Source organism: Amphiprion ocellaris, chromosome 11 (assembly GCF_022539595.1).
Source record: "Amphiprion ocellaris isolate individual 3 ecotype Okinawa chromosome 11, ASM2253959v1, whole genome shotgun sequence".
Taxonomy (NCBI): Eukaryota; Metazoa; Chordata; class Actinopteri; family Pomacentridae; genus Amphiprion; species Amphiprion ocellaris.
Window position 1 is genome coordinate 10,745,449 of NC_072776.1, and position 27,474 is coordinate 10,772,922.

Consider the following 27,474-nt stretch of genomic DNA (forward strand, 5'->3'; position numbering starts at 1 on the left):
CCAATCCTGCTCCCCGCTTCCTAAACGCCGCCGCCGGAGTTGTGAAGCCCAGACGCCGCTAATGTGTGAAGCAGGACAGCGTTGCAGAATGTATCTTCATTTCTACTCTTTTCTTTCTACGAGCGTCGAGTGAGTTCGTTACTTTTTTAAAATATTATATATTTTTTTTGTAACAGCGGGTGCACGGCGGACGTTAATGTCGGCGTCATGTAAGGCTCCGCTTTTCAGACTTTGGACAACAAATCGGGTATTGTCGGTGAATTCTCGGGAGATGGCAGAATAGTTCGCCCGTTTAGCGAGCCCTCAAAAAGCACTTTGAAGAAGAACCCGCAAGGTAAGTTCACCAAAGTCGACTCTGAAATGCCATTTAAAGCAGTTTCTAATGCAGAAGTGTGGTGTTTTAAGGTAGACATTCGGTGGAAAAGTTTGCTTCGTGACGTGCTTCCATAAGAAACCCCAATCTCCCTCTGAGCTTCAGAAAATCTGTTCGGCTGTTGTAGCCAAATACATTTTATTTAACGCACATTTTCAGTCTCATTTTACATAAATACACAGTCGCTTCAGATACCAAGCGTAATATTTTACGTGTGTGAGTCAGAGAGATGTTATTTGCTGATAAACGGTGAATGAGCTCCGCGCATCTCTATTTCGCAATCAAATCAAGGCCACAGCATTGCAACTAGTTGTGACTTTGTTGGAGTTTTTGTCATGCTAACATCCACTGGGAGGGTTTCTCATCATTGCTTTGCTGAGCACTTTTAACATCACAATCACAGCCCTGCGATGTAAATGTGAGAAACCTTTACAGTGTGTGGTTTAAAATGGTTCAAATTTACACCCAGTGGCTTCAAATAATGACTTCAAGAAACCCACCGTGGCTCTCATACAAGATGGAAAAGTGTTTGTTGACACGCTTTTCCCTTGCTGGGGAATAATCAGACCAGGCAGGAAATGGTGTGTGATAAGATTGCAGGGGCAGTCAAATGTAAAGCCTGTAGACTTGCTGATGAGAAGGTGTAAACTTCATTACAAAGGTGTTAATTCTGGCTGAAAACGTTCAGGGATAATTGTGCTGATTGCGAGATGTGTAAATGCCTCACACTGAAGTGTTCTTCCTCACAATCAATTCGCTGCGATGGACCCTTTTTGCTCCCACAAAAATTACATTCCCACACACTAATTAGGTTTTTTTCTGCAATGGGAGACCAAATATGTGGAAAGAAATCCGAATGTGCATCAATTTTTGCTGTTGAAGCACCTTTTTCATTATTTTTTTAGTGCGTGATGCATTTAAGGTGACACGCCTAAAACCTTTCAGTTGACCACAGTTACATGCACGACACCATAACTGTGCGGCTAATGGCATCTGGCAGGGGGTACTGTTTAATCAGCGTGGATTAGTGCCAATCAAAAATAAATCTGAACACGAATGACCGCCGCCAGTCGAAGCAGGAACATGTGGACTGTATGCAATTCAGTGGAGTAACAGAAAAGTTCGTGACAGGTTTGGAGGGATCACAGTTTAGGTTGTTTAGTGGCAGTATTAAGTGGCACTTTAGTGGCCATGTGTCCATGTGGTCTGTGTTGTGATCTGCAGAATGTAACCCCATAGCTGACCAGCCACTGAGCTCTGGCCTCTCTGTGGGCGCCTGGCGTTCTCAGGGGCTTGCGTCGTCGGAGTCTGGCAGATAGTGGTCAGATAAACGGACGTCAGACAGTCTGGGCTGCTGTGTGGTTGGGCTCTTTGGGGGTCTTGGGGGACCCTCAGGGGCTCCGGACTGATCTGTGGTTACTTCACTCTGTTACTAGTTAGGAAGTTATATCTCTCTAAAACAAGCAGTGCTTTCCCAGCAGTTTAGCTGAAGAGTCTAAAAACATCCAGATGCAGCAGAACATTTACATTTTTCTTGCATTTTTTTCCCCAAAAGGTCTGTTTTGAGCCTTATACTGTAGCTGAGTAGTTTGATTTTTCAGAGCCATTTAGGACTCTAAGCAGTGATTATTTTAATTATTGACTAATGTGCCAATTGTTTTGTTAATTTATTAACTATTAAGTCTATAAATTTACAGAACTTCTCAGCTTTCTGATTGCTCATGCCAGACCAAAAGACAGTCTGTTGCCAAATTAGTTGCTGATTAATCTTCTGTTAATTGATGATCAATTAATTACCTTTTTTTTCATCAGACATGTTGTTTTCAGCTTTTTCAGTTTTACATACATCATTTTTTGAGTGTTTTGGTTTTAAATCACAACTTAGGACTCTGGGAAAATGCGATGGCCTTTTTTAATGATTTTCAACTGACTATGAAAATAATCTGAAATTGCGGCGTCACTTTGAACACATGCTATTAAAAATCCAGGCGTGTTGATCTGAAAGTTAGAACCCTCCCACATGGATTTCATTCAAGTTTTTATTTCCACATTACGGCTCCCAGATTCTTTGGCTGCAGATATCTTGGCCTGTGCTCCGGTAAAGCCGCTCTTCCTGATGGCTGTAAAGTACATAATTTGCCCGGAGACGTCTGAGCATTGCAGAAAGCGCGAGGCTCGGGGAGGGTGGGTTGTTTTTTGGGGGCGGTTGGGGGGCAGACCTCCGATAGCAATCATTTCTCTGTGCGCAATAATTAGGCTGTCAGAAGCAGCTGGCAGTTTGGGGTTGAAACAATATGCAAGTGGAGGGAGAAAGAAGCGCTTACTGTTAAAAAAAAAAAAAAAAAAAAAAAACCCTGTGGGGGTGTGGGGTGGTGATGGTTAGTTGGTGTGTGTGTGTGGAATCAGGTTACACAGTCTGTCATTAACAAGGGAACTGCAGTTATGAGACCAAGATAGACTGCTTCAAGTCTGAGCAAGAGTCTGAGGCTCATCGCTCTTCCATGTAGGTGGCTCTCAAGTAAGGGAAGAAAAGGAGGGAGGAAGGTGGAGGGAGGAGAGACTGTATTAGTGTGTGTGTGCGTGATAGAATATGAATATGTGTGTAAGCAAGTGGGAGGTGGCGGCTGAGGGATAGAAAGGGGGGCAGGATTTGGCTTGAAGTCTAGCGTCAGAGTAGCAACCTTAAGCTATCCTGCTTCACCTTTTGTCCATATGTAAGTCTTGCGCTTGTGTGTGTGTGTGTGTGTGTGCATTTATGCTGACTTACTAGAAAGTTTGACTAGCAACAGACCTGGCATCAGATGAGGCAGCAGGCTGCAGAGGAACACAGCATGTGGGTTGAATTTGCTTCTGCTCTATGCTCGTGTCCAACTTTTTAGAAAGGGGCCCTCTGTCTGCAGTGTTATTTTTAGTCAAAAAATCCTTGAGCCTTTTAATAATCATCAGCCTTATGTGTAGCCCAAACATATCACGACGTGAAGAGCTGTCTGGGACTCCCAGGCTCTGCAGTCTCAGCAGGACACGGGAAGTTAGAGGGGAAAAAGAGAATGAGATAAAAAACCGCCTGTGCGTCTGCCAGATTTTAGTCTTGTTCCACTGTTTGCTGTTTGGGAGCTCCACTCTTCTCTTTATCTGGTGGCTCTGCACAGACTTATTGATTCCCCCTTTTCTGTGTTCAAATGTGGATGCAGACCGGTGGAGACGGAGAGAAAGGAGACGAGACGCTACTGTCTGCAGAGATGCACACACACTCATAGATCTGCAGTGCTTGTGGCTCCTCTCCTCTCTCTTCACTAACCCCAGACTGCACTGGAGACAGTCTGCAATACACATTTTATGAGCCCTTCACTCGCTGCAGTGCTCTTGTCTTATCACTCAGCTGTTAGGGGGGGGAAAGTTATGGCTTTGTTTCAGCCGCTGCTTCTCTCTGATCTCATTCTGAGTCCCAAACCTGGGCTCTTGTTTGGTGCGGGCACTTTGTCTCTGAATTGAAAATAATCTGTGTTTCACTGTGCGGGTCACAGGGTTGTACACTGGACTGGTTCTGTTATGGTGGTAGTACTTTGCAGTCACTGATGATGGGGCATGTTTGAATTAGTCCAACCCATTTCTCATGCTTGAGAAAGACGGAGCATTTAGAATGTTTCAGTCATTCATTGGTTTTGACATTCAAATTGAACCTGGAAATATGGCTGAAGTCAATATCACAATGGGATATGAAGTTTTTTTATGCACACATGCTAAATCTGAGGCTGCATGTAATGATTATTTTCATCATCAGTTTATGTGATAATGATTTTCTCACTTATTATTAATGATACATTTCTTTAAGGTCAAGTTGACATGTTTTATTTGCTTATAGCTTCCCAACTGGCAGGTAGCAGGGAAAAGGAGAACAAGAAACATTTCTATTTTCCTGAAGCTAGACCTGAGCATAAAGCAATACATAAATAGATAGAAATAGATAGATACTTTATTTATTTATTCCCTTGGGGAAATTCGAGGTATTCAGGAGCTCACACACAATTCATGTAAGAAAAATAAGGAAAATAGGGTGTAAATCAGGATGGTAGAAGAACATTATGGTGCAAGAACAAAAACAGATGGTGCTGGTATAATATAAAAAGAATATTAAAAGTGTAAATACAGTATAGTAATATAAACAAATATTAAGCATATAGCAATAGCAATATGTACAAGCACAGGACATTCTGATTGTTTGGTGTAATGTTTGATAGTTTTACTTAAATGCATTAGATCCAAACTGAAAGCACATACTAAAAATGCATATATATACATGCATTGATAGACCCTTGATAGGCTGAACCCCTTCCTTCCATGAGTTCCAGATAGATAGATAGATAGATAGATAGATAGATAGATACTTTATTAATCCCGAGGGAAATTCAATATATGCAGCATCTTTGACCTGGTCACTCTCTGTGGATTTCCAGTTTTGTTTGCTTACTTTATTTAATGTCTGTCAAGGTGAGATGATTCCTATGTTCTTATGCCTTTCTGTTTATTCATGTGAATTATTTTTTTTTATCATCAATTTTTTATTGAGAAAATCACAGTATACCCAAGGCATGTACATTGAACAGTACAATGTAACCATAACTGGTGATCTTCTGTAACTTTCTTAACATCGCATGTTCTAACCCACCTCCCCATCCTCCCGTGAATTATTTTTTTGTGTGTTGGATTAACATTGAAATAAGGATATATGTGCCTTCATACAGGGGTTACATTGAAAGAAATGCAGTTCATTTCAAAATATACCTGTTTCTGCTGGTATTAATTTAAAATAAGCCATCAAAATGATTAATAAATATTGATATAGACTGAAATAAGCATTTTACTGTGATACATTTTTAGCTAAATTGTGGGACCCTATCTCAAAATATTGTTTTGTGTTTTTGCTTGGTAAGCAATGCATCTCATATCAGACCTTTTTACTACATGTTTTATGGATTCATTTTACCAGTAATTTAGCTAATAGCTTCCACTGTGGTGAAATCAGTTGTCATTTTTAAAGCTACATTGAATGCAACAAAATGATAACACAGAATTGTCTCCCAGATCAACATACAAGGACCCTTATACATCATTTTCTCTCATTTGTGCCTTCACTGTTAGTTTCTTGTGTTGCTGCTGGCCTGTTCCTTTAGAAGTTTTTGCTGCGGAAGGACAGGAAACTCAAGGCCATAAAGACTCCATTGGCAGCTGGATGTAATGGTTCGGGTCTGTCGCGCTATGGAGCACAATGCTGTATGCACATTGGCTGTTTTGTTGCCGATTGTTTGCTTAGTGATTATCATCACAGTGGAGAATGGTTTGGCCAATGTGTGTTTGGTTTCACAGTGTTGGTTATCATATTATCCCTCTGATTGCTGTTGCTCAGTCTCTGCTGGGCAAAGCACAGAATCAATCAAGACTTAATATTCCCTGAGCTTTGAGTAGCTGTGCACATAGTTCTTTGGTCTGTTTACCTGACTGACTTGTTTCACAAGGAGGAAAATGTGCTAAAAGGGTGTACCATGATACAAATCAAGGTGTCCTTTTGAGAGAAGGATTGCCCCAGGGCAGTGAACTTTGTGAGATGGTCATTTGGAAGCAGAATGTTTGTGCATTCCTCTGTTGGCAAACATGGCTGAGGGCCATAAAGGCAGTGTTTGAATTGGCTCTTTCGAATGTTTTGATGGCTGTGTGAAAATGAGTGTCTAATTGCTATGGTGACCATTGCGTAAAAGACTTGTTAACGATGTCTTTGCAATGCTGTAAAGCCTTCAAAGTTGTGTCTCATGAGACATCACACAAGCCCAAGCCATAATAAAACCTGCGAGAACCACTAAAAACTGCGGTTCCTGTGCAGAAATTTAAATGTCTACTCAAGTTTTGCTTCTTTGTGCAGGTGATAAGATGTCTTGTGATAATGCTGAACTTGAACAACTGTTGTTCGCATTGTCTGTGTGTAAGAATTTGTATCATGTGTCCTCTGCTTCTCTGACAGCTATTGCCCTTGGGTGCTTTATCCTGTCTGCCATCAAATGAAACTTTGTCATAGAATTTCATTGGAAACAAAGGTGTCATCAAAATGCTTGTCTGTTTGGCGATGGAGGCGTAGCCGAGTGTGTCATGGGTGTTGTTAGCGCAGAGGTGGAAGACAGGGTGGGACTACATCACGAAGAAAAGACACCCATTGTGTCTGATTACATTTGATCTAGGCCAAGTACATTGTGCATGTGTGTGTATATACACCCTGGGTAGCGCTATATTCAAGGAACAAAAAGCTGCTATGCTGTTGCCTACTACAATTAATGTGTGAGTGAGAATTGCGCATAGACGGGGGGCATTTGCATTTGATTACATTCCTCTCATTGTGAAAGGGGGCAGCTGCTAAAATACTGTTGGGCCCTGAGAGATGGAGCCTGACCCGACCTGACGGACCACTGCAGATTCCACGAGCTCATCCAGAGGATCACAGAAGTTACTTTTTCACCTCCCATATGATGAGGCCTTTGACCAGAGAGGTGCATTTCCAAAGGTTACGGAGATACTTTTTCTTTTAAAGTCAACAAACTGTATTGTAAAGTGTTGATCCTGCTGCCTTGCAGATGCGCACATGAATAGCTGTGGACACCACGGACACTTAAGTTGTTGTCATTGTACTACTTTCTAGTCCGCTTACAGTGCACTTGAAGGATGTGACCCATATGTGCACAGTAGGTTGCCATATTCTACGTAGTGTTACCACAATACTGAAAATTGTGACTTTAATACAATGCCTAAGTATAGTAATGATGATTCTGAAACAATACCACAGAAACAACCTAAATATTGACTAAAGTAATGTAACAAAAGATGACAGAACATGTAACTTAATTTTTGATTTGCAGTTGATGATGCAAGTCAGTGGAGAAAACATCGGATAGGGAATACAGCTCGCTTGTGATTATATAAAGCTTGTTTGTTCGTTTGACCTATATTTAAGGGCATGTGCATGATGTCATGTTATCTGTCACATTCGCTAACCTGTCACTCTCGAATCCTTTGAACAAATCTGTCGGCAAGATGCTCTGCCAAGTTGGACGCGTTAGCTCCATCAGTGTAGGTTTAAGGCAGGTATTGTGGTGTCTGTAGACTTCCCCTGACTGTCGGCTGTAAGTGAGTTAATGCAGTATTTTGCTTTGTTTTGACACTAGTAGACATGGAAAGTATAATACTGGCCTATAAGCACTGCAGAATTGAGATGGGAAAAGCACAAAATCTTGAAGGTTGGCATCTGAAAATTGGACTTCTAAATACTAGTGGTACATGCATACTGTCGTCTGGTTTATTGTTGGCTTCATTGTGTTGTTTCTGTTGTTTTTAAATACAAACATTTTAAAAAGTCAGCTTTCCCTGGTGAATATAGCTGTACTGCATGTCAGTTTGCTCAGTTAGGTACAGTAAAAGACACTTATTTGAGGCAAAATACTTAATTCTCATGTCATGTGGTCGGCAGGTTGGTCAGTCTTTGGTTGGATGATACGAGTTGCTTGTATGTCTGTTTTTGTGTTTACATCATAGAAATTGATCACACACTGTGATGTGTTTCAAAAATGATATTTTACAACCCAAAGGAAATTTTCTATCAAGATTTTAGCAGACCCATCTTGCATGGTTTGATATGCTATCAACCTGCAAGATTCCTGATATCTCACAGTGTGTAGGGGCCTTAAGCCAAATGCCAGCTACACAACAAGCCTCCCGCTAGATGACAGGCATCTTGGATGACAGAACTCATCATGTCTGTCCTACACTGGTTTGCTTCAAGGTGTTGTAAAAGTGACACACTGTGGTGTTGACTTGTTCTCAGATATTGTAATTGTTGAGAAAAACATTGATTCCTAATGTTCTGTGTGCTGTATAGAAAATGTCATATTGTATCAGATTGATTAGAGCAGCTAAGTTGTCTTTCAGATTCTAATAATTAGCAATGGGCACTTTCTTTTAAAGGTATATTTTAAAATAAATTCAGCAATTTTGCATTCTGCTCAGTTTGTAAGCACATTTAAACAAACTGCAAGTATATAATCCCTCAATCACCTTTAAAGGTTTTAAATTAAGGTTGTATATTCCTTCATCTTAGTTTTAATCATCCCGAGTGCTGTATTTGTTCAGGCAGAGAATGGTTTCAGACTGAGCTGAGTATGTTGATTTGCTAAGCTGTAGTGTGAATTTGAATGTGGGCTGCTGCAAAGAGGACGACTTTCGCCCTCAGGTCTGTATTACACCCACATCCACCTAGGAGCAAACCATCTGTGTGTCCCTGATGGCATGCTGGCGCTTCGGCTGTCTGGGTCGGGGAGAGAGGGACGGGGACAGGGACACGAACAGCAGGATCCGCATTGCCCCACTCTCTGCCTGTTTCTTCCCTCGCCGCCCTGCAGTTTGCTGCAGTTTCCTCGGTGCCCAGGCTATTTGTGCCATGGTAACTGTGCCAGCCTGCCAGCTCAGACACAGATTCCACCTCTCGTCTCCCTCTTTGCCAGCATGATGACTCAGCAGCTCCTGCAGGGCTTCAGCCTCCTCCCTCCTCAACCTCGGTGATACACTATGCTCATCAGACAAAGTAGTGTTTTGTCATTCTCTTCCATAGCTGACCTGAATACAAAACCGACCAAAGTGATAGAGCATCCAACTAGACTCATATGTTTTGTTTGTTGTTGAAAGCTACTTCAACAGTCGGTTTGAAAATGTCACTTAGATGTAATGGATGGTGATGAAACACTAGGTATAATATGACATTTCAAGATGTAATCTTGTAAGTAGAATTGTGTAGTAAGTCCTCCAGTCTATTTAAATCATATCTGGCTATGTGCTTTTTTTGGGTTCAGTTGTACTAATAACAGCATGCGAGTGGCATGTTTAATCACCTCCATCTAATCACTTTAAGCTCTGCTCAACTTCTTAGAGCAGTTCTTATCAAGATAGCCCTCTGGAGTGGGATCCCTGGAAAGAGTCTGGGAAGGAAACCTGGCGTCATAAAATGGGGGCCATGATATGTAGGATCACTTTAAAGTCTCCTCTGCAGCCCTCAGCAGGAGTCTACCCTAACATACTTTTCACTGGGCCATGTCTATTTCAGTTGTTTCTCTTGGGTTGTACACACTTTGGGCAATTTGTGTAGAACTCAATGTGGTCTTTTATGTTTCCGAATCTACAAGGTCAGTAGTTACGCATCTAGGAGGTTCTGAAGTCATCATAAAAAATACCTGTGGTGGAAAAAGAATTCAGATTCTTTACTTAAGGCCGAAATGAAAGGCAGACAAAGTAGTCCATTCAGAGTATTCCACATTTTCTTCAGCTAAAAACATTCAGGTTTCGTAATTTAAATGCACTTAAAAATCAAAGGCAGAAGGACATAGTAAAGTACAAGAACCAAAGCATGGTACAACACTATCACTGTAAAACATAAGCTCAGGACAGCAATAAATGGCAGAAATGACCACCAATATAAATTGTACACAATGTAGAGCCCGTCATAGAGAAGAATTGTCAGAAAGGATTGTAAAACAAACAACTTACTCAAAGTTTTGCGTGCATATTGTTATTAGGGCAAGTTTGAAGCTGGTATAACATTTTCTTCTGCTTTATGGTGTAGTAAGGGTCACTATATTATTAGTTCCAACCACAATAAACATGGGAAAAATATATCTTAAGTTATAATTACCAAGCGGCATTCATACCAGTTTCCTATTACAACGCCACATCAGAGGACATAGGAAGAGGGAAGAAAAGGAAAGATGGGGGTTGAGACAGATAGAAGGGGGAAATGAGAGCACACCCTTGGCAGGATGTCAGCCCTGTGAACACACACTACACAACACTGCCAGAGAATTCAATACGCAGGGGCTGCAACACGCACATTCACACACAGCGCCACAAAATTGTCTGCTCAGATCGCAATCGGTTCTGCAGATGCTAGCCCTGCCTCTCTCCTTCCTACGAATCCCTTCTGAGGTTTCCAATATCAGGACTAGTCCCGGGCTGCGTATTTATCAAGCAAAGCTGGTGGTTAGCTTGATATGTTACCTGCTAGCCATGTGTCATTGCAGAAGTGTGAAACCTTTTCTGTTTAGTGCGCTTATACAAATACTCTAAGTAATATTAGTTTTGCAATTATTCAAACAGACTTTACTGTCCAAAGCTTTCAGACACTTCATATGCTCGGATTCTCATCCATCAGGGAGGTTTCTGATCGGTACTGTACGTAAACATATCCTACGAACCAGGTGACACAAAAGCGATGCATGGACTGAAATATTTGTCCTGTATCTAACAGCAAACACATCAACAATAGACTGCTTGGCTGATGTCAGTGAGTGGCTCACTCCTTACACTTTAAGACAAAGTGTCTGCGTGGGAGAGATGAACTGAGGGAGAGAGATAATTTCACAGCCCCGTGGAGAATTTTTCAGCAGTAAATGTAAACAAAAATGCAACAAATCATTTACCTACATTAATTAAGGCCATTAAGTGGAGCCTCATGACATGCTCTACTTACTTAATTGAGGTGAGCTATTGATCTGTCAGCAGTGTGTGAGTCAGGATGATGTTTTACGTGAGTGCTATATGAGTCAATATCAAGAGGAGCAAGCACACAGTTACTTTTGTTGCGTGCGCCAGAAGATGTCTTTTACACCTCTGTTTATCTTTTTGACCCGTTTCCTCCGGCCTCCTGACTCCACCGTAGCCCAGTTGAGCCCCCACTCCCCAGCATGGTGCCCTTCTTCCCAGTGTCCCCCTGGGCGCTGACACTAGATACCTCCTCATCCCACTCCCCCTCCCCTCAGCGTACCTCACTGTTACAGCCCACTCTGGCCCACATATCTCTCACACGCTCACCCCGTTCTCTGCCCTTCTCTGACCCACTGTCCCCCAGTTGCCCCCGGGCCCTACCTCCCTTGCCTCCCAGTGCCCTCCTGCCTGCTCTGTTCCCCCCATTCCTCCCCTCTCCTGCAGTCCAAGGGGAGCAGACAGAGCTCCCGATTATCTCTGTGTGGCATGCTCTGTTTTGTGCTCTGATTAAAGGAGCAGCATGTGGTCTGTGTGTGAGCGGCCTGTGCAGACGCTGCCGTTGGGCTAATGCTAACATTACCTGCTTAATCATTTATGTCTGGGAGACGGGCACAAAGGCTTGGCGGGGGTGGAGACGGGGGGTGCCGGGGTATTTATCAGTGGCACAGATGCACTCAGGCGCGCACACACATGCTGCCAAGATAACGTTTGCGGTGCTTGGTAAAGCATGAACGAGGCAAGCTCCGGGCTACGTCTCCACAAAACTTACATGTCGTCTTTGTAAAACGGGAAGTTTGGGGGGCTTCTCCCCCCTCTTAGAGTTTGCAGTGTGAGTAAAACTGGTGGTCTGTTCAAATCTGTCACCGGGTAAAGCAAACAAACAAACATACATAGCTGTACAGCATATGTGGATGTTCTTAGAGACGCATTAAATATTGAAGATTAGACTGTCTCCAGGTCTCTGAATGATAGTGGTCGGGCACCCACACTCATTCTCCTCGCTATCCTCCTCTCCTCTTTCTCCTCCTCCTCCTCATGTCTGTCTGCTCCTCTCCCCTCACTGCCAAGCAGCCTGTCCCTCCAACACACTCAGACATCAACACACACACACACACGCACACGCACACGCACACGCACACACACACACACACACACACACACACACACACACACACACACACACACACACACACACACACACACACACACACACACACTCACTCACTCACGCACTGAGGCAGCCAATAGGAGAGCACCAGTCTCCCCATTGCTTGCCACTCAATGCCTTGTTGCCAGGACAACAGGAAGGCATGAGACCCACTTTACTTGAGCATTTTAAACTTGGTGTTGACTTTTTTCTGAAAACAAGAAAAGGTCTCCCTCTGTAAAATTGCTCTCTCTAATACTCTTAGGTCGACAGCAAATCCTGTTATTATGGGTTTGTCTCTCTTGGTCATCTGTCTCACCGAATGGCGATCTGAGAGATGATTTACAAAGATACAAAAAATATTCCGAAGCATCAGTATAAAAATCACCACTCTTGGATGCAGTTTCATCCTTTTTTTCCTTTTTTAATTGGAGTGCAGCCTTGATTTTTGTGTTTTTCCGTTTTTTCCCTCCAGGTCTACAGTGACGAGTGGGGACATGTTTCTGTTGGTTGTGATCACTCTGGTCCTTCCCTGCTCTAGCTTGGAAGGTAAGCATCCTGTCACAAAACACAGCTTTTCACATCAGATCTGAAAGAGGGCTGTAGCTAAAAGGAGGGGAAAGTTCTGTTAGCAAAAATAGACAAGATCCAGTTGAACTTGTGCTTCCTCTGACTGTGTTGCCGAGTCATCAGTCTTGTTACTGCAAAGAACAAATTTACAGTAGGCCGGAGACAAAGGTCCCAAGTCTGTACAGTAGCTGAAAAGACATGTGCTGGACATCTGTGTTCACCTTTCTCCTTTAATGTAGCTATTATACATGCAGTGTTTCATACTGTGTCTTTCGCTGTCCCCCTCTTGCGTGCATACACCAAAATTCACTCATTTTTTCCGTTTCACCACCCCTCCTCAGTCTGTCTCCCTCTCATCTGCTGTCTGTCACAGTGTTATTTTAAACAACTGCAGTGGATTGCAGTGGAAAGTGCTTTTAAGCCAGCAAGCAACACTTATCCAAAAGGTTTACAACATGCATAGCATATACATGTGTAATTAGAAGAGAGAGATGCACTGATCATTTATTGTCACAAAATATAAGGGGATACATTTCTGCTTCATATTATTGGTCTACTCCTGAAGGACTTCCATCTATTTAAACATGAATTCTGATCTGTTACGTAATTGTTTTCTTTTGCAGGCGAGGGCAGTGTGAGGAATGAATGTTTGTGTGATGGATCATCTTGCAGCAGTGAGGACCGGTGTTTTGGCCAGCAGTGCTTCACCTCTCTCTCAATACTGAATGGGACATCAGTCTTGCTGAAGGGCTGCATTGTGGGTAATGAATATGGGGCCTTGCGCTGCGGAAATGTACCAACACCGGAGCTGGTGGTGGAGTGCTGCTATGGACATTTGTGTAACATGAACACCTCCCTGCAGTCCCCAGTGAAAGGTGACGATTTTGCAAAAAAAAAAAAAAAAAGCATTTTATAATTGTGTGAAAAAATGTTCTGCCCACAATTCTACATAACTTTCACCATCAAATGCCATTTTAGTAAGTTTTTTACTCTAATATTCCTCATTCTGGCTTTAAAATACAGAGAAACATGCTATTTTAACATCCTGATATCCTTTACATTACATGCTGTCATCGTTTTCCACAGGTTTGTAATTTATTTGTGCTATTTGACCCCTTATATACAGTGTTGCTGTTACAAACCTTAAGTATTTGGACATTGCACATTTTTTGGTATTCAGCACTTTTCAATTTAAATAAAACAATGAGAACTACATTAAAGTGACACATTTTCACTTTCATTAGCTTTAAATTATTGATAGAACTGTGCCACTGATAGAACTGTGTGTAAAATATAGCTTTTTGAAAATTGCAAAGATTCCAAAACAGTTACACAAATGTTTGTTGGGCAGCTGTGTGTTATTTAACCTAGTTAATGAGAACTGAGAATTCAAATTTAGATTGTGTGAGAATGTGAGGAGTAAGTGAAGTAAATGTCAAATTAGCAATACGCAATAAGCAGGACCTGCAGTCTGAGAGAGCATCAGCAGGGAGGATACAAAGTATCTATGGGTAACGTATGATCAATGGATCGAAAACTTTAGGCAGCTGTTGACTGCAAAGGATTATCTCTGAAATATTAAATATAATGATATTACTTAAAACCCATAGAACTTGAGTATCATACATTTAACAGGCTATAGCTCCTGTACGGTGCTCTTGATATTGATGGAAACATAATATTATTTAATATTAAGTATAATCAGCTCAAGCACAGAGTCTGAACAACTAAAAATGTATGACTGAGCAAATACTTATGGTCTGGAGTCTATCTGATACTTAAGGACTTGGCTGTAGAACAGCTTCATTAACAATCCGACCACTAATGTGGGAAATAATTGTCTAAAACTGCCCAGGGACCTTTTCTCTAGACTTGTTAATCATTCAACAGTACCAGCTGCATTTCTCTTAAGTGGCTGATGTGGTTAAAATCAATAACACAATATATTACCACAGCTAGTTTTCCTACATTAAGATATAGACGAATGACAAAGGAAAAATTTAAAGTCTTGGCCTCTATAGTGAAGGGATCCAGTGGGATGATATGAGGGGCATTTTCCTGGCATGGTTTGGTTAAACTTACCCCCTTAGAGGGAAAGGTCACTACAAATCAATGCTAAGTGACACTGCCCCCATCCATAGAGCATGAGGGTCACTGAATGGCCTCGTAAGTATAAAAATGATGTGAATCATATGCTGTGGTCCATGCAGTCACCAGATCTCAACCCAGTGGAACACCAGAGGGAGGTTTTGGATTGATGTCTTAGACAGCACTTTCTGCCACTTTATCACAAGACCAAATGTGGAAATATTTTGGGAGAATGCTGTTCATTTCTCCAGTAGAGCTTTGAAAACTTGGAGAAATAATGCCACTTTGGTGCTGTTCTTGTGGCAGTAAAACACCTTATGTTGGCTTTTCCTTTAATTTCATGAAGGTGTATATCATCATTGTATGCAAAATCATGCGTGAGCTAATTATTTGATCAGTACAGTCATCTGTATTAATGCCAGTTTTTAAACACAGTTGCTCGGAATTGGTAATTAAATATCTGAATTGAGAAAGCAGTAACATGATATCATCTCATCATAGTGATATGTTTAATCTGAAAGTAATGAAGCATCACCGTAGCCTTGTTTTAATGGATACATTAAACAGAATGAAAGAGTACAGCATAAAAAGTTATGTTGCTATGGAATCCATTTATGTGGGCCTCCTCAATAAATACTGTGAAACTAGTTTCATATTTCATGTTCGATTTCAAACTCAGACGTATTTTCTGTTATATTTGAACTTACTTTGGTGGCCCCGTGAGTGACTGGCCAACCAAGGGATGTTTTTAACCTGCATGTTTTCTGTTGTGAGTGAATGCCATTTAATTTAATGGGCTACTAATGGTATTACTCTAATGGGTTTCCCCATATCTGTGCTGCCTCTTATCAGATGTAGAACTGTCTGCTGGCAGACCAGTCCTCAGAGACCAGGAGTGTGTTTGCGAGGGCGGCGAGTGTGAGCATGACCATCGCTGCACAGGCCAGCAGTGTTTCTCCTCGCTGAAGATGATTGATGGGGCAGCCATCCAACAGAAGGGCTGCCTGAGGGACGACGAGGAGGGCAGAGCCACCTGTGCCATGCCACCCTCATCGGCCCATGTTGTCAAGTGCTGCCAGGGCCATCTGTGTAACATGAACGTCACTGTGCAAGCTCCAGGGAAAGGTGACTTTGTACACATTGCGCAGATTTCTCTTGGCTGCTGTTCATCACAGTCCTTATGTCACTTAAGATCGTACAAAAGTTCCGCTTTGGAGCTGATGTCTCGATTAAGATATTTTAATGGCAAACACTAATGTCACTTTTTAAAAAAAAAAAATACCATGAAGTTTGCTTGTTTTTTTTTTTTAACCAGCTATCTTTTCTCCCTGAATCTTTTGCAGAAGAGGAAGTAAAGCCACCGATCAAGGAGGAGCACCAGTGTGTATGCGAGGGAAGCTCATGTGTAACAGGGAATCGCTGCATGGGCCACCAGTGTTTCACATCTCTGACAGTTAACGCCGGCTCCCTGATGTACCAAAAAGGCTGCTTTAAGGCCTATGAGCAGAGCACGTTGACCTGCAAAACCCCACCTTCCAGAGACCAGATCGTCGAGTGCTGCCATGGCCACCTGTGCAACATGAACAGCACAGTGGAGCTGCCAGTCAAAGGTACAGCACAATAATACACAGATCTCTTGATTTCAGTATTGAACTCTGTGTACTTTTAATTAAACCTGTTCCATACAAAGTGCTGCTTAGATTTCTTGTTTTCAGAACAGGAAGGAGAGAGTAACAGATATTCATTCCTCTCCGTCATTCTCTACTGAGACTGCTTCACCATAGGCTGTGAAATTATCTGGCATTGCTGTTCTGGATGGTTTCTGTTGGCCTGAGTTACACCTCTGTGTGGTCACGCTCCTGGCACCTCATGAAACAGAAAAGGGGGAGACTGTGGGCAACTAGGGGGAGGTTTTGAATATTATTTAGTCATGGTCCACTTCTCTTCTGTCCTCTCAGTGGCTGTCAGAGCTGGCTGACAAGAGCCTAGAGGGGAGAGGCCACCTGGGATTGAAGGAGAGACAGGCATCTATACACAGAGCTGTTGTCCTTTTTTGTTTCTTTGACCTGTACTTTTTCATCTACAGCAGTCTTGTATATGGTATTTTACAAATAAATATTTATACCCAATATGCCTTTCCTACTTTTTTTTGGTTCTGCATTTGGGTATTAGATTATAGGTAAATAAATAAAGTTGGAAATATTTGTTAATTTACCATATAACAATTCACATGCCAGCTAATTATTTAGATTATTTATTACAAATTTCAAATAGAATATATCCCATGGAGTTTTTTTTGTTTTTTTTTTAGTTAGATGCATCTTCTTTCTGTGTGTGGGGTTCAAGTCAAGTGAGCTCCTAGAAAGTGTTGCTAGTTAGTGTATTTGAAAGAAAGAGTTCATTTTGCAAGTTGAGAAAAGGGGATCATTGTCTGTGCTGCAGGCAGAGCTGAGCAGTCTTTCCCTTGGAATGTTTGGAAAGTGTGAATGGTGGTCAGTTCCTCTGACTGGCCCCTGCTGACTTGATGAGATCCACTCTGTGTGTGAATATGAGTGAATGCTCTTGTGTATGTGTGTTCTGTGCGCACCTTCCTGCCCACCCATAGCTTGTTACCCATAACAGAGTGCCGCAAGCCTATGATTTGTGCATGGTTGAGCTTCATCATGTGTGGTCCAGTCAGGAAAAAAAGCATCAAAGAAGAGCTTTCCTTCACTATGTCTAATTCTAAGGTTATAATCTAATGGAATCTCTTGTCTCGGGACAGATAAGTCAGATTTATTCTTTAATCCTATTTTGTGTTTTAGAATTGTCCAAAGTGATGACAAGAAAAGTCAAACTGTGTATATTTTTCTCTCTCCTTACAGCTGATGAACTATCCAGCTACAGTGTGACCACACTGGCTATTGTCATTGTGGCGCCCATCATTGTTCTCATCATCCTCTCTGCTGTCGCTATCCTGGTGTTCAGACGCATCCATCACAACCAGATGGAGAGACTAACATCACGAGATGCTGAATATGGAACTATCGATGGCCTCATAGCGTCTAACGTGGGGGAGAGCACTCTGGCGGTGAGTAGTGGATACTATAAAGGAGGCTACAGCAGCATTTGAAAATGAGAAGATCTCCTGAGCTTAGGATCAAGATCAGCATTGCGTGCTGCTCAAGGCATATTTTAATGGGCTGATGTGTTAAATATGCAGCTAAATCAAATTCCAATCTAATATTTTAACCCATTACTTTCCCTTTGTGCAAGATACCACGGAAATATTGTGAGCATTATGTACAGCTCCTAGCAAGATACAAATGTTATGTTTGGATCAGTGCTCTTGTGGTTAGCATCAGCTTAGTAAATAAAAATAGACCTACATCAGTTGTGTGAGTAAATGGATACTTAAACTGTGTTTGAAGAAACTGTGCGTATCATGATACACCTCAAGGGTGCACTGTAAGCACAGCTGAATTATGTAAAGCAGATTGGTAAAGACCAGTACTGTAACAGATTGTACTGAACATTGATACAGAACAGTAAAAATACAGCTTCCTGAAATACATTTCATTTGATTTTTGTCATGCTAGCCAGTCATGTTTAGCGCGTATAATGTTTGACCATATACATTAATACTTACTATAAAAAGTATTTTCACAAATTCAGCTGAATATGGAGGTAAAATTGTCATTTTGTACATTTGTCAGCTAATCAAGATCTAACTATAGGGTTTTTTTTTTTTGCTGTAGTTAAATAATTTACTGATAAACAAACATTTCATAGCACTGGAAACATTAGTAACTTGGACAGATTTGTTATCTAGTGTTAGTTCCAAAATGTGAAAACCTACTAATTAAAAGAGATAGCAGATCCAATCCCTTTTTTGAATTTGGGTGGCAGAGTGAGTCATTACAGATGGATCACAGAGACTCCCTTTAAAGTCTCCAATAACAGAGATGTGAATGCCCTTCTATAATTATGTGTTGTATTAACACAAGAGCCTCAGCTCATGACTTAAAACACTGTTGTTTCAAAAGGGACTTCTGCCTATTCTTTGTACACATGCACTATTTTTAAGCTAACAGACAATAGAGGCATGATTGCATGATAAACGGGGTTCAGATTTGTGATCAAGGCAGTCATGTGGTAGCACTGTAATTACAAGTTTTGTATTATATCCTATGCTGTAATTGTAAGGGCACTTCCAGTAGGAATCTTCTCTTTTTCACCATGTTTATGGCTTTTATAGAAAAAATTCCTCATGTAATTATAAGAAAATTATAGATATACTGTATAAACTGTATACACAGGTAATGATTAAGCCTTATATATGCCGAGGTCTGTCTCCATACATGATTAAACAGTGCAGATTATCATTTCAAAACTTTATGTATTTTCCAGATCAGTCTTAAGAGTGTTTTGATAATTGTTAGGTAAAACGTTTAAAGCAGTACATAGTGGATGCATATGCATGAGGTTTTTGTGTGAATGTGTGGGTGGTGCCATTGCTGGGAAAAAAAACTAAACAAAAAACAAAACTTGTTTTGCATCTTTTCAGTCATTTTTCCAGTCTGTTAGAGGAATCCCTTTTGCTATTTATTTTCTCTCCACTCAACCGTGGATTGTAAGTTTCCTACTGAGTGGTTTATGTTTTGAGGTCCACTAAACTGATCCAGAGTTTAGGTGGAGTCCTGTGGTTAGCATTTAGTCTGAAAGACAACCCAGCACATTCATTGGCTCACACACTGTGTAATCAAGTTCAACAGAAACTGCTCACAGTCCAGTTGGAGCCCCAACAAAATACAGTACATGGTTGTTACCATCCTTTTTGTCATACTATATCCTCACTAAAGCCTGTACATGTAGTTGTCTTCTTTAGCTGTCAAGGAACATAGCATCTCCTATTGTGATCGTGTCTAAACTCTTCAAATTCCAGATTATCTTTTTCAGTTTTTAAATATGAAACTTGGAAATAATGTGCCCAAACATTAAAGCATATTCATTTGTGTATATGTGTATCAAAGACAGAGACACATGCTCTCATCCCGTCTATTTCCACAGTCCGTCAATGCACTTGGCAATGCAGGGCCCAAATATGGAGCCACAGAACGTTTGCTTCAGCATAATTAAAAAGTGGTTGGCAGCACTATGAGAAAGGTTATTAGGAACAGTGGTGTGCTTGTGAAAAGCAAATCGGACTGAAACACATGTGCTTGTCCCTCTGCAGGCTGCTGCCCAGACATCCTCTCTGATTATAATGATATTGCAGCATTCTGATTGCATTCTGCTGCTTAACGGCCTGTCCCAAATATACCCTCCTAAAAACAATCCTCCTGTACCAAAGAGAGTGATTTGAACTCTCTGCAGAGTAACTCATCATTCATTTTATGGCCTCTGTCTTGCATTCCTGTGTTGTGATTCCAAATCGTCTCTCAGGCAGCTCCTGCATTATGCATCTGTTTATCTGAGGCATCACTCTTCTCTGTTTTCAATCCTCATTCTCCCCTCCCAGTTTAGTCATTTGTTTTGCTCGGCAGCTGCTGACTGTGTTGCCGTGCACTGCCCTCCTGTGTCAGCACTGGGGTGCTGCGTGTCTTAGAGATGAGATAAAAATAAAAGGCTTAGCAGCATTGCGCCTGTTTTGGAGTCTGGCCCTTGGATTAGATAAAATCTCCAGTGCCCACACCAGTCACCAGGGAGGGGGTGGCACTTCTGCTGTTTACTCAGCAGGGGGCACTCTGCACCTCCAGCACAGACACACTCCCACACTCACACATATTATCCTGGTGCACACACAGCTTGCCCCCCTCCATCCCATGTGGGTGCCACATCAAAGACGGCCTGCTTGTATTAATCTCCATCTGAGTCCCAGATGCTCTGTATTTCTTCATTTTTAGGCTTCAGCTACAGGATGCTTTTGGAAAGGTTCTCATTCACATAGAGCAGTCACCAATGTATTCACAGACACATGCAAATATACAAATCCTTTACCCGTTGTTCATGTTTGTATCTTTCCCAGGATCTACTGGATCATTCCTGCACTTCAGGAAGTGGCTCAGGACTCCCTTTCCTTGTTCAGAGAACCGTTGCTCGACAGATCACACTGAATGAGTGTGTGGGTAAGTGTCCTGTTAGGGCTATTTTCATATTCACAGTAACACAGCTTCAAAAAAGTAATTCCTTTCATTGATAGTCCCAACTGTGCTGACACTGGGGCATCCGACAAAAAATGTGGTATATTTCAGCTATATAGGAGGGTCCTGGACTCAACTTCTGCCTCAGAGCAGCAGTACATCCTTTGGCAGGCCAGATTGTAACAGTCAAATACAGTATGTGCATAGGCATATTGTAAATACCAGATACATGTTTCAACTGTTAACACGTATTGAGGGAAGATCATATGATTGATGTCATAATAAGTGACCAGAACTGATCCAATGAGGTGGATTGGAAATTTCTCCCTCTGCTCTCCCAGAGGAAAATGTCCTTCATGCCGTGTTGTCGATGTCTGATAATCTTTCAATCTGGACTTTGTGGTTCATATTTAATTTGAACCAGGCTTTTAATACTCAGTAATGTGGTGACATTTTATTTGATTTTATTTTCTTGATGTGTTCTATTGCTGCTTTCTTTTAGTTTGCTTTTATTTCTAATTTTACTGTTTGATTTTAACTGGAAAGCACTTTGGTCACCTTGAGTGTTGTAAAGTGCTCTATAAATAAATTTTGATTGATTGATTAATTTGTTCAGTAATTCATTTCATTACGCTTGTTTGTAAGACAAAAGAATCCAGTGTAAGCATTCAAAACAAGCAATTCAGTTATTTACAAATTTTGGAATAAATCAAAGAAAGAAATCTGTTTGAAATCAGTTGCAAAACAGGCAAGTGCTGTGAGGATATTCTGAAACTGGGCCAAAAGGAACGTGCAATAGTTTTGCAGTCTAGTCCCCTGTGTCAAAATTGCAATTTAGTTTTGAGATTGCCTGTAGTATGTTAAGTGTCAGTGGAAATATTACCAACAGCAGATACATTTTCAAGCAGATAAACACATTGCTATAATTATCAGTGTTGAAGGTTAAGTCACTCATGGTGAAATAAGTTCATGCATTAGTCTTCTACCCCACTTCTGTTACAATTTAATCTTCAATAATTGACTTTTGGCCACTGGGGGGCAGTAAAATAAGCTGAAATTTACACACATCAGCCTACCAAGTTGTTATGGTAGTAGCAAACAGTTGCCTGTTTACACAGCAAGTAGAAACAGCTACATTACTATTCTTATGGGGTTGTTTTTCAACCCACCTGATAAATGTAATTCCAATACTTATCTTTGCTTTTGCTTGTCCTGTTCCTCCAACTTTTGATAGAGGTATCTGGATCTGCAGCAGATAAATATTTTTCTTTCTCTGACAGCCACTCGACTTGATGAACTAGAGAAACTAAAACCTTTTAAAAAGTTGTGGAGTTGTTTTTCTGTGATTAGGGAAATATGACAGTTGATTTTCACACAAATGTGTGTGTGCAGCTACATGTTACATAAAATCAAGACCAAGGTTTGTATTAATGTGAAGGTTTTTGCTGTTGCCTTGTTTTTTATATATCTCACTATGTGTTTTTAATCCTTCATCAGAACCAGTTTAGAGAGTTATAGTTACTCACCTTCTCCTTCTTTTGGATGCATTAGAACTGACAAAACACACAGTTTTAGCTTGGCTTTTACGATGAGAGTTTTTTTTTGTGAGTGTGCTGTTTGATCATTTCTCTCTTCTTTCTACCTCCCAGGTAAGGGCCGCTATGGTGAAGTGTGGAGGGGGCAGTGGCAGGGAGAGAGTGTCGCAGTTAAAATCTTCTCCTCCAGAGATGAGAAGTCCTGGTTCAGAGAGACAGAAATCTACAACACTGTTCTGCTGAGACATGAGAACATCTTGGGTATGTAACTTATCACACGTTTGGGTTCAGCGAGCTGTGAATATACACACCGGAGGAAGCAACAAACAGTTATTTAAAATTCCAGCTGCAAGTGCCTGTGTGTAGGCACATGCTTTTGAATGACAAATGATAAAACCTTTTATGTTTAACACCAATTTAGACATAACAGGAGAGGGTCTGAGTTGTTTAGGCAAAGATAATTTATGTAAATATGCATGCTTCGCTAACTACCTTGCCATGTTTACTGACATGTATTTATGTTTTCAACTTAGGCTTCATCGCCTCAGACATGACATCGAGGAACTCCAGCACTCAGCTGTGGCTCATCACTCACTTCCACGAGATGGGCTCCCTCTATGATTACCTTCAGCTCAGCACCCTCGATGCTTCCAGCTGCCTCCGCATGGCGCTCTCCATCGCGAGCGGCCTGGCACATTTACATGTTGAGATTTTTGGCACTCAGGGCAAGCCAGCCATTGCCCACAGAGACCTCAAGAGCAAAAACATACTGGTGAAAAAGAACGGACAGTGCTGCATTGCCGACCTTGGTGAGAATCCTGTGTGTGCATGCGTGTTTAAATATATATATATCCCACAGAGCTGTATTTTCAAATCTAACACAGATTCAGAATATGTCAGGCTGACTGTAGGAGAAATGTCTAAAATGGTGCACATTCGAACTGTATACTTCACTGAATAGTGTGGCGTCTTGGGTCTGGGTATATTTTAGCTTCAGTTTCAAGCCAATGCACCTAAGGGTCAACTACCTTCAAGCTGCTGAAGGGGTTCATGGAAGTGTGCTGATTATGAGCGTTGGATAAGAGATGCAGTAATATCGCTCTGTTCCCATCTATTCACTTAGCCATATTTGTTGTTAATTTAGGAAGAGCAACCAATACTAAATCTTTCACCCAGACCTTAACCAAAAACACATTTAGAAGACCCTGGACCACTTTATCTAATGTTCCATTTGCAAATGCTTGTGTAACAACTAATTCAGGTATAAGCTATAACCTGGCAACAGGCTTGACATGTTTACAGGCTCCACGTAACAAATTCTCCTCCGGATGATGCGTTTTGCTGTTCTGACAAACATGGCAGCAGTTGTTTGTCTCCTGAGTGAGTTCTTGTTATGTTGGAGCACATCCTGTATGGAGGAGCAGGCCTGTTGGCAATAGACGAGTAGTGCTTCATCATATCAATCAGCTGATTTAGAGAGTCCAGTGTTTTTGTCCTTAATAACACAGCTACTTCAGACAGGAAACTTAAAACCCCCTTCCACTTACAAATGGGCCTTTCTTTTTCGCCTTTTTTTTTTTTTTTTTTTTTTTACCTTTGCTGTGCAGGTGTATTTGCAAACTTTGACATCCCATGCAAAATAGTTTGGAAGCTAATCGTGGTTATGCACCTTAGTTGTGAAGAGGAAACTTGAAAAACAATGAGCCTTTTGACAAAGTAGGAGATATCTTGTGCCATTAGACGAAACAATTTTTTTTAGATGAATTAATTTCGGGAAGAGTAAATTTAATTGCATTAATTTTTAACAACGAAATTGAAATTTTTTGAAAAGAACACATGCCAAACAATAAATTTTAAGTGAGTGTTATCATTTGTCTTAAAACATGCATCGAGGGGATTTTCAAAGTATTTTTTGTTTCCTCATTAGGTCTGGCAGTCATGCATTTTCAAGACACCAACGAGTTAGACGTGGGGAACAACCCTAAAGTTGGCACAAAGCGATACATGGCCCCCGAAGTGCTCGATGACTCCATCCAGATGGACTGCTTTGAGTCCTACAAGAGGGTGGACATCTGGGCCCTGGGCCTCGTCCTGTGGGAGATTGCCAGGAGGACAGTCAGTAACGGTCAGTGCATGTTTTACATAACATGGTCATGCTGGATTCATTGTAGTCCTGTCTGTTATATCACTTAGGCACTGGGCCATCTGTTGTGGGTGCACAATGTGTCATAGCATTACTTGTAAGCATAAATATCTTACATGTGATCAGAAAAGCTGGCTGGTATTTTGAGAGTTTAATAGGTAAAAAACATTCATATGGCTCCAGTCAGGGTTTTCTTCAGAGTGTCTGCGGTCTGTGGAGATGCCAGAAGCATCTGCACTCATTTATGTGAAATAAAACCTGCTTCCTCAATTTACTGTCAAATGGGTTTATCACTTTATAGTAGGAACTCGGCTTTCAGCAACACTTAAGATATTGATTTACCCCTGACACAGTAACTTCACATCTCTATTTTTTTCCCACGGCTGCATTTTGGATCAAGTTTAGGGAAAAAAATCAGCCACGCCACAACATGAATCACTTTTCACACACCTTATTTTAAGTCAGTCATCACTCAGTATAACTTGTATTTTACACTTCATATATTATATAATCTTGAAATTGAATTATTGTATGCTCTGCTCTACTTATAGGCATTGTAGAAGACTATAAGCCACCTTTTCATGATGTGGTTCCAAGTGATCCAAGTTTTGAGGATATGAAGAAGGTTGTTTGTGTGGATCAGCAGAGGCCTAACATCCCAAACAGATGGTTTTCAGACCCAGTAAGTAATGTTCAAACTGCCATTCCATAGCACATAATTCAAGTCTACACACTTTTGGCTTCAACAAATAAAATGTTTCAATAATATTGTTGCGCTGAGATGGGACAAGCTGATGGATTTATTTCTCCTCATTTATAGACTTTAACCTCCATGGCTAAACTGATGAAGGAGTGCTGGTACCAGAATCCATCAGCCAGATTAACGGCACTGCGCATCAAAAAGACTCTGACAAAGATCGACAACTCTCTGGATAAAATAAAAACAGACATTTGAGCCTTCCTCAACAAGAAGAGGCAGATGTATGCTAAATACCTTTGAAGACATCCAGAGGATGGACCATCTTAGAGAAATCCTAGGAGATAAAAGACTTAATGGGTTCAGTGCCCTTATAGTGGCACAGGCCTATATTTATTTTAAAACACTTGGCGGGACACATTTTGGCATCCAAAGATGGCTTACCGGGCATTTCTGAGACTGCCAGTGGTCTTAGAAATAGGAAAATATCTATTCAATGTATAACATAGGAGCTGGACTGTTAGAAATGTTCTTCGAGGAAGACACTGTTACTTGGGCATTTGAATAGGGTTGCTTTTCTTAGAAGTCCACATTTTGTTTGACACTTTTTTAGTTTGAAAAATGTCAGAACATAGCAATTTCACTTTATCTCTTGAATTGTACCGCATTGTTCATGTGCATTACGGTGGATTCATATGGAACAGAAGTCAACTTGTCAGTTGAGCTTGCCACTTTAATCAGCATACGGTGATCAATGCAAGGCGTGTTACGTTTTACTTTGTGTGTAATGCGTCTCTGTTTACAATGCTGTCAGAACAAGTTTCTTGGGATTTCATCAGCTCTATAACATTAAGTTGTACAGGTACATCAATGGCACTGTCCTTTTCCTGATATATCGTCCAACTAAAGGTACTCTGTTGCAAACCTTTTGTATATCACCATGACTTTTACATTGAATTATGTATCTGTTCTGTTTTGTTTCTTCAGCTTTACAGAGACAAATGCTTAAAGAACAAATAAAATATCTGCTAGATGATGCTGAACTCTATTCCTCCAGAGGCCTGTAAGTAAGCCTGTAAAGCCTGTATACTGTCTTAACGCGTGCATTGTTGTCTTAATGCGTGCATTGTCAAGTAAATGAAGTCAAACTTCAGCCTTTTTTTATTTCTTTAACATTTTATATCAATTAGTGATTTCTATTAATTAAATAGTAAAAAAATATTTCATCTGTCTCATTTGTCTTGATGCTGTGTCCAGTAGATGGATTCATTAGCTGTGGTAGTGGTGGTACGTTTAGGGTGTCCGTGTCGGGATAACGGTCAGTCCACCTCTATGGGCCAGGTTAAAATACCTCAACAACTATTGAAGAGATCGCCGTGACATTCTATCCCAAAATCCATGACCTCCAGAGAGATAATTCAGCTAACTTTTTTAAATCCCTTACTTGTCCACTAGCTCCACCAGTAGGTAATATTTGTTACTTATTCAGTGCATCCTATGTTGTTTGGTGCCACTTTTGTTTTAGTGTCACCCTGAGATTAACAGTTTTAGTTCTGTGTAAAATACCTTGACAACTATTTGATGGATTGCTGAAAATGTTGCTACAGATTTTTAATGTCCCTAATAATAACTTTAAATCCCCTAATTTTTATTTATTCATTTTCATCAGAAACAAAAATTTTACTAATTTGTAAAGACATGATCATAATGAACATAAACATTCGTGTGTTTTTTTTTTACTTTTAATAAAAATGTATGCAAGATATGTCCCATGGACTTCAAAAGTCTCTCAATTATATATTGAGCCTTTTAATAACCTTTTCACAGAGTTGCTTGAAGTGATCTTTTGTCTTCATGGTGCGTTTACAGCCAGGAGTTCTGATTCACCAATGACTGGACCTTCCAGATACAATGGTACAGTCATTTGAGACACGTTCACTGCACTCATTTCACCCATTTCACTAATTGTGTGACTAATATCCATTAGTGTTGTACATGTAGTTTTCATTTTAGCACAGCCTGTATGGATATCTATGATGTCTAATCAAACTGTTTCCAAATTATCATTGCTATTTCCCCTTAAATGTCATCTAGTGAGAAGCTCAGCCCAAAATGCATAGCATGGCTGAACATTTTGGAGAAAGTATCTAACTTAAAAAAAAATTTAAAACCTTTTTCTAGCATTTATTGTGACATTGTGTGCCATTTAATTTGCGTTCAATTTTTTTTTTTT

General features: G+C 40.8%; 1 protein-coding gene across 2 annotated transcripts; it reads left to right on the forward strand.

Moving 5' to 3' along the window:
* Positions 1-26,462, forward strand: LOC111577012 (activin receptor type-1-like). Of its 2 annotated transcripts, none has more exons than XM_023283070.3 (12): positions 1-334; positions 12,562-12,635; positions 13,280-13,531; positions 15,597-15,869; positions 16,088-16,354; positions 17,609-17,814; positions 20,752-20,851; positions 22,516-22,662; positions 22,935-23,210; positions 24,329-24,526; positions 25,096-25,226; positions 25,365-26,462. In XM_023283070.3, the coding sequence occupies exons 2-12, from the start codon at positions 12,584-12,586 to the stop codon at positions 25,497-25,499; spliced, it is 2,037 nt and encodes a 678-aa protein (XP_023138838.1). In that variant the 5' UTR covers positions 1-334; positions 12,562-12,583; the 3' UTR covers positions 25,500-26,462. The 2 variants fall into 2 exon arrangements, with proteins under 2 accessions (XP_023138838.1, XP_023138836.1); XM_023283068.3 differs by having other exon boundaries at positions 20-129.
* Positions 26,463-27,474: the final 1,012 nt, after the last annotated feature.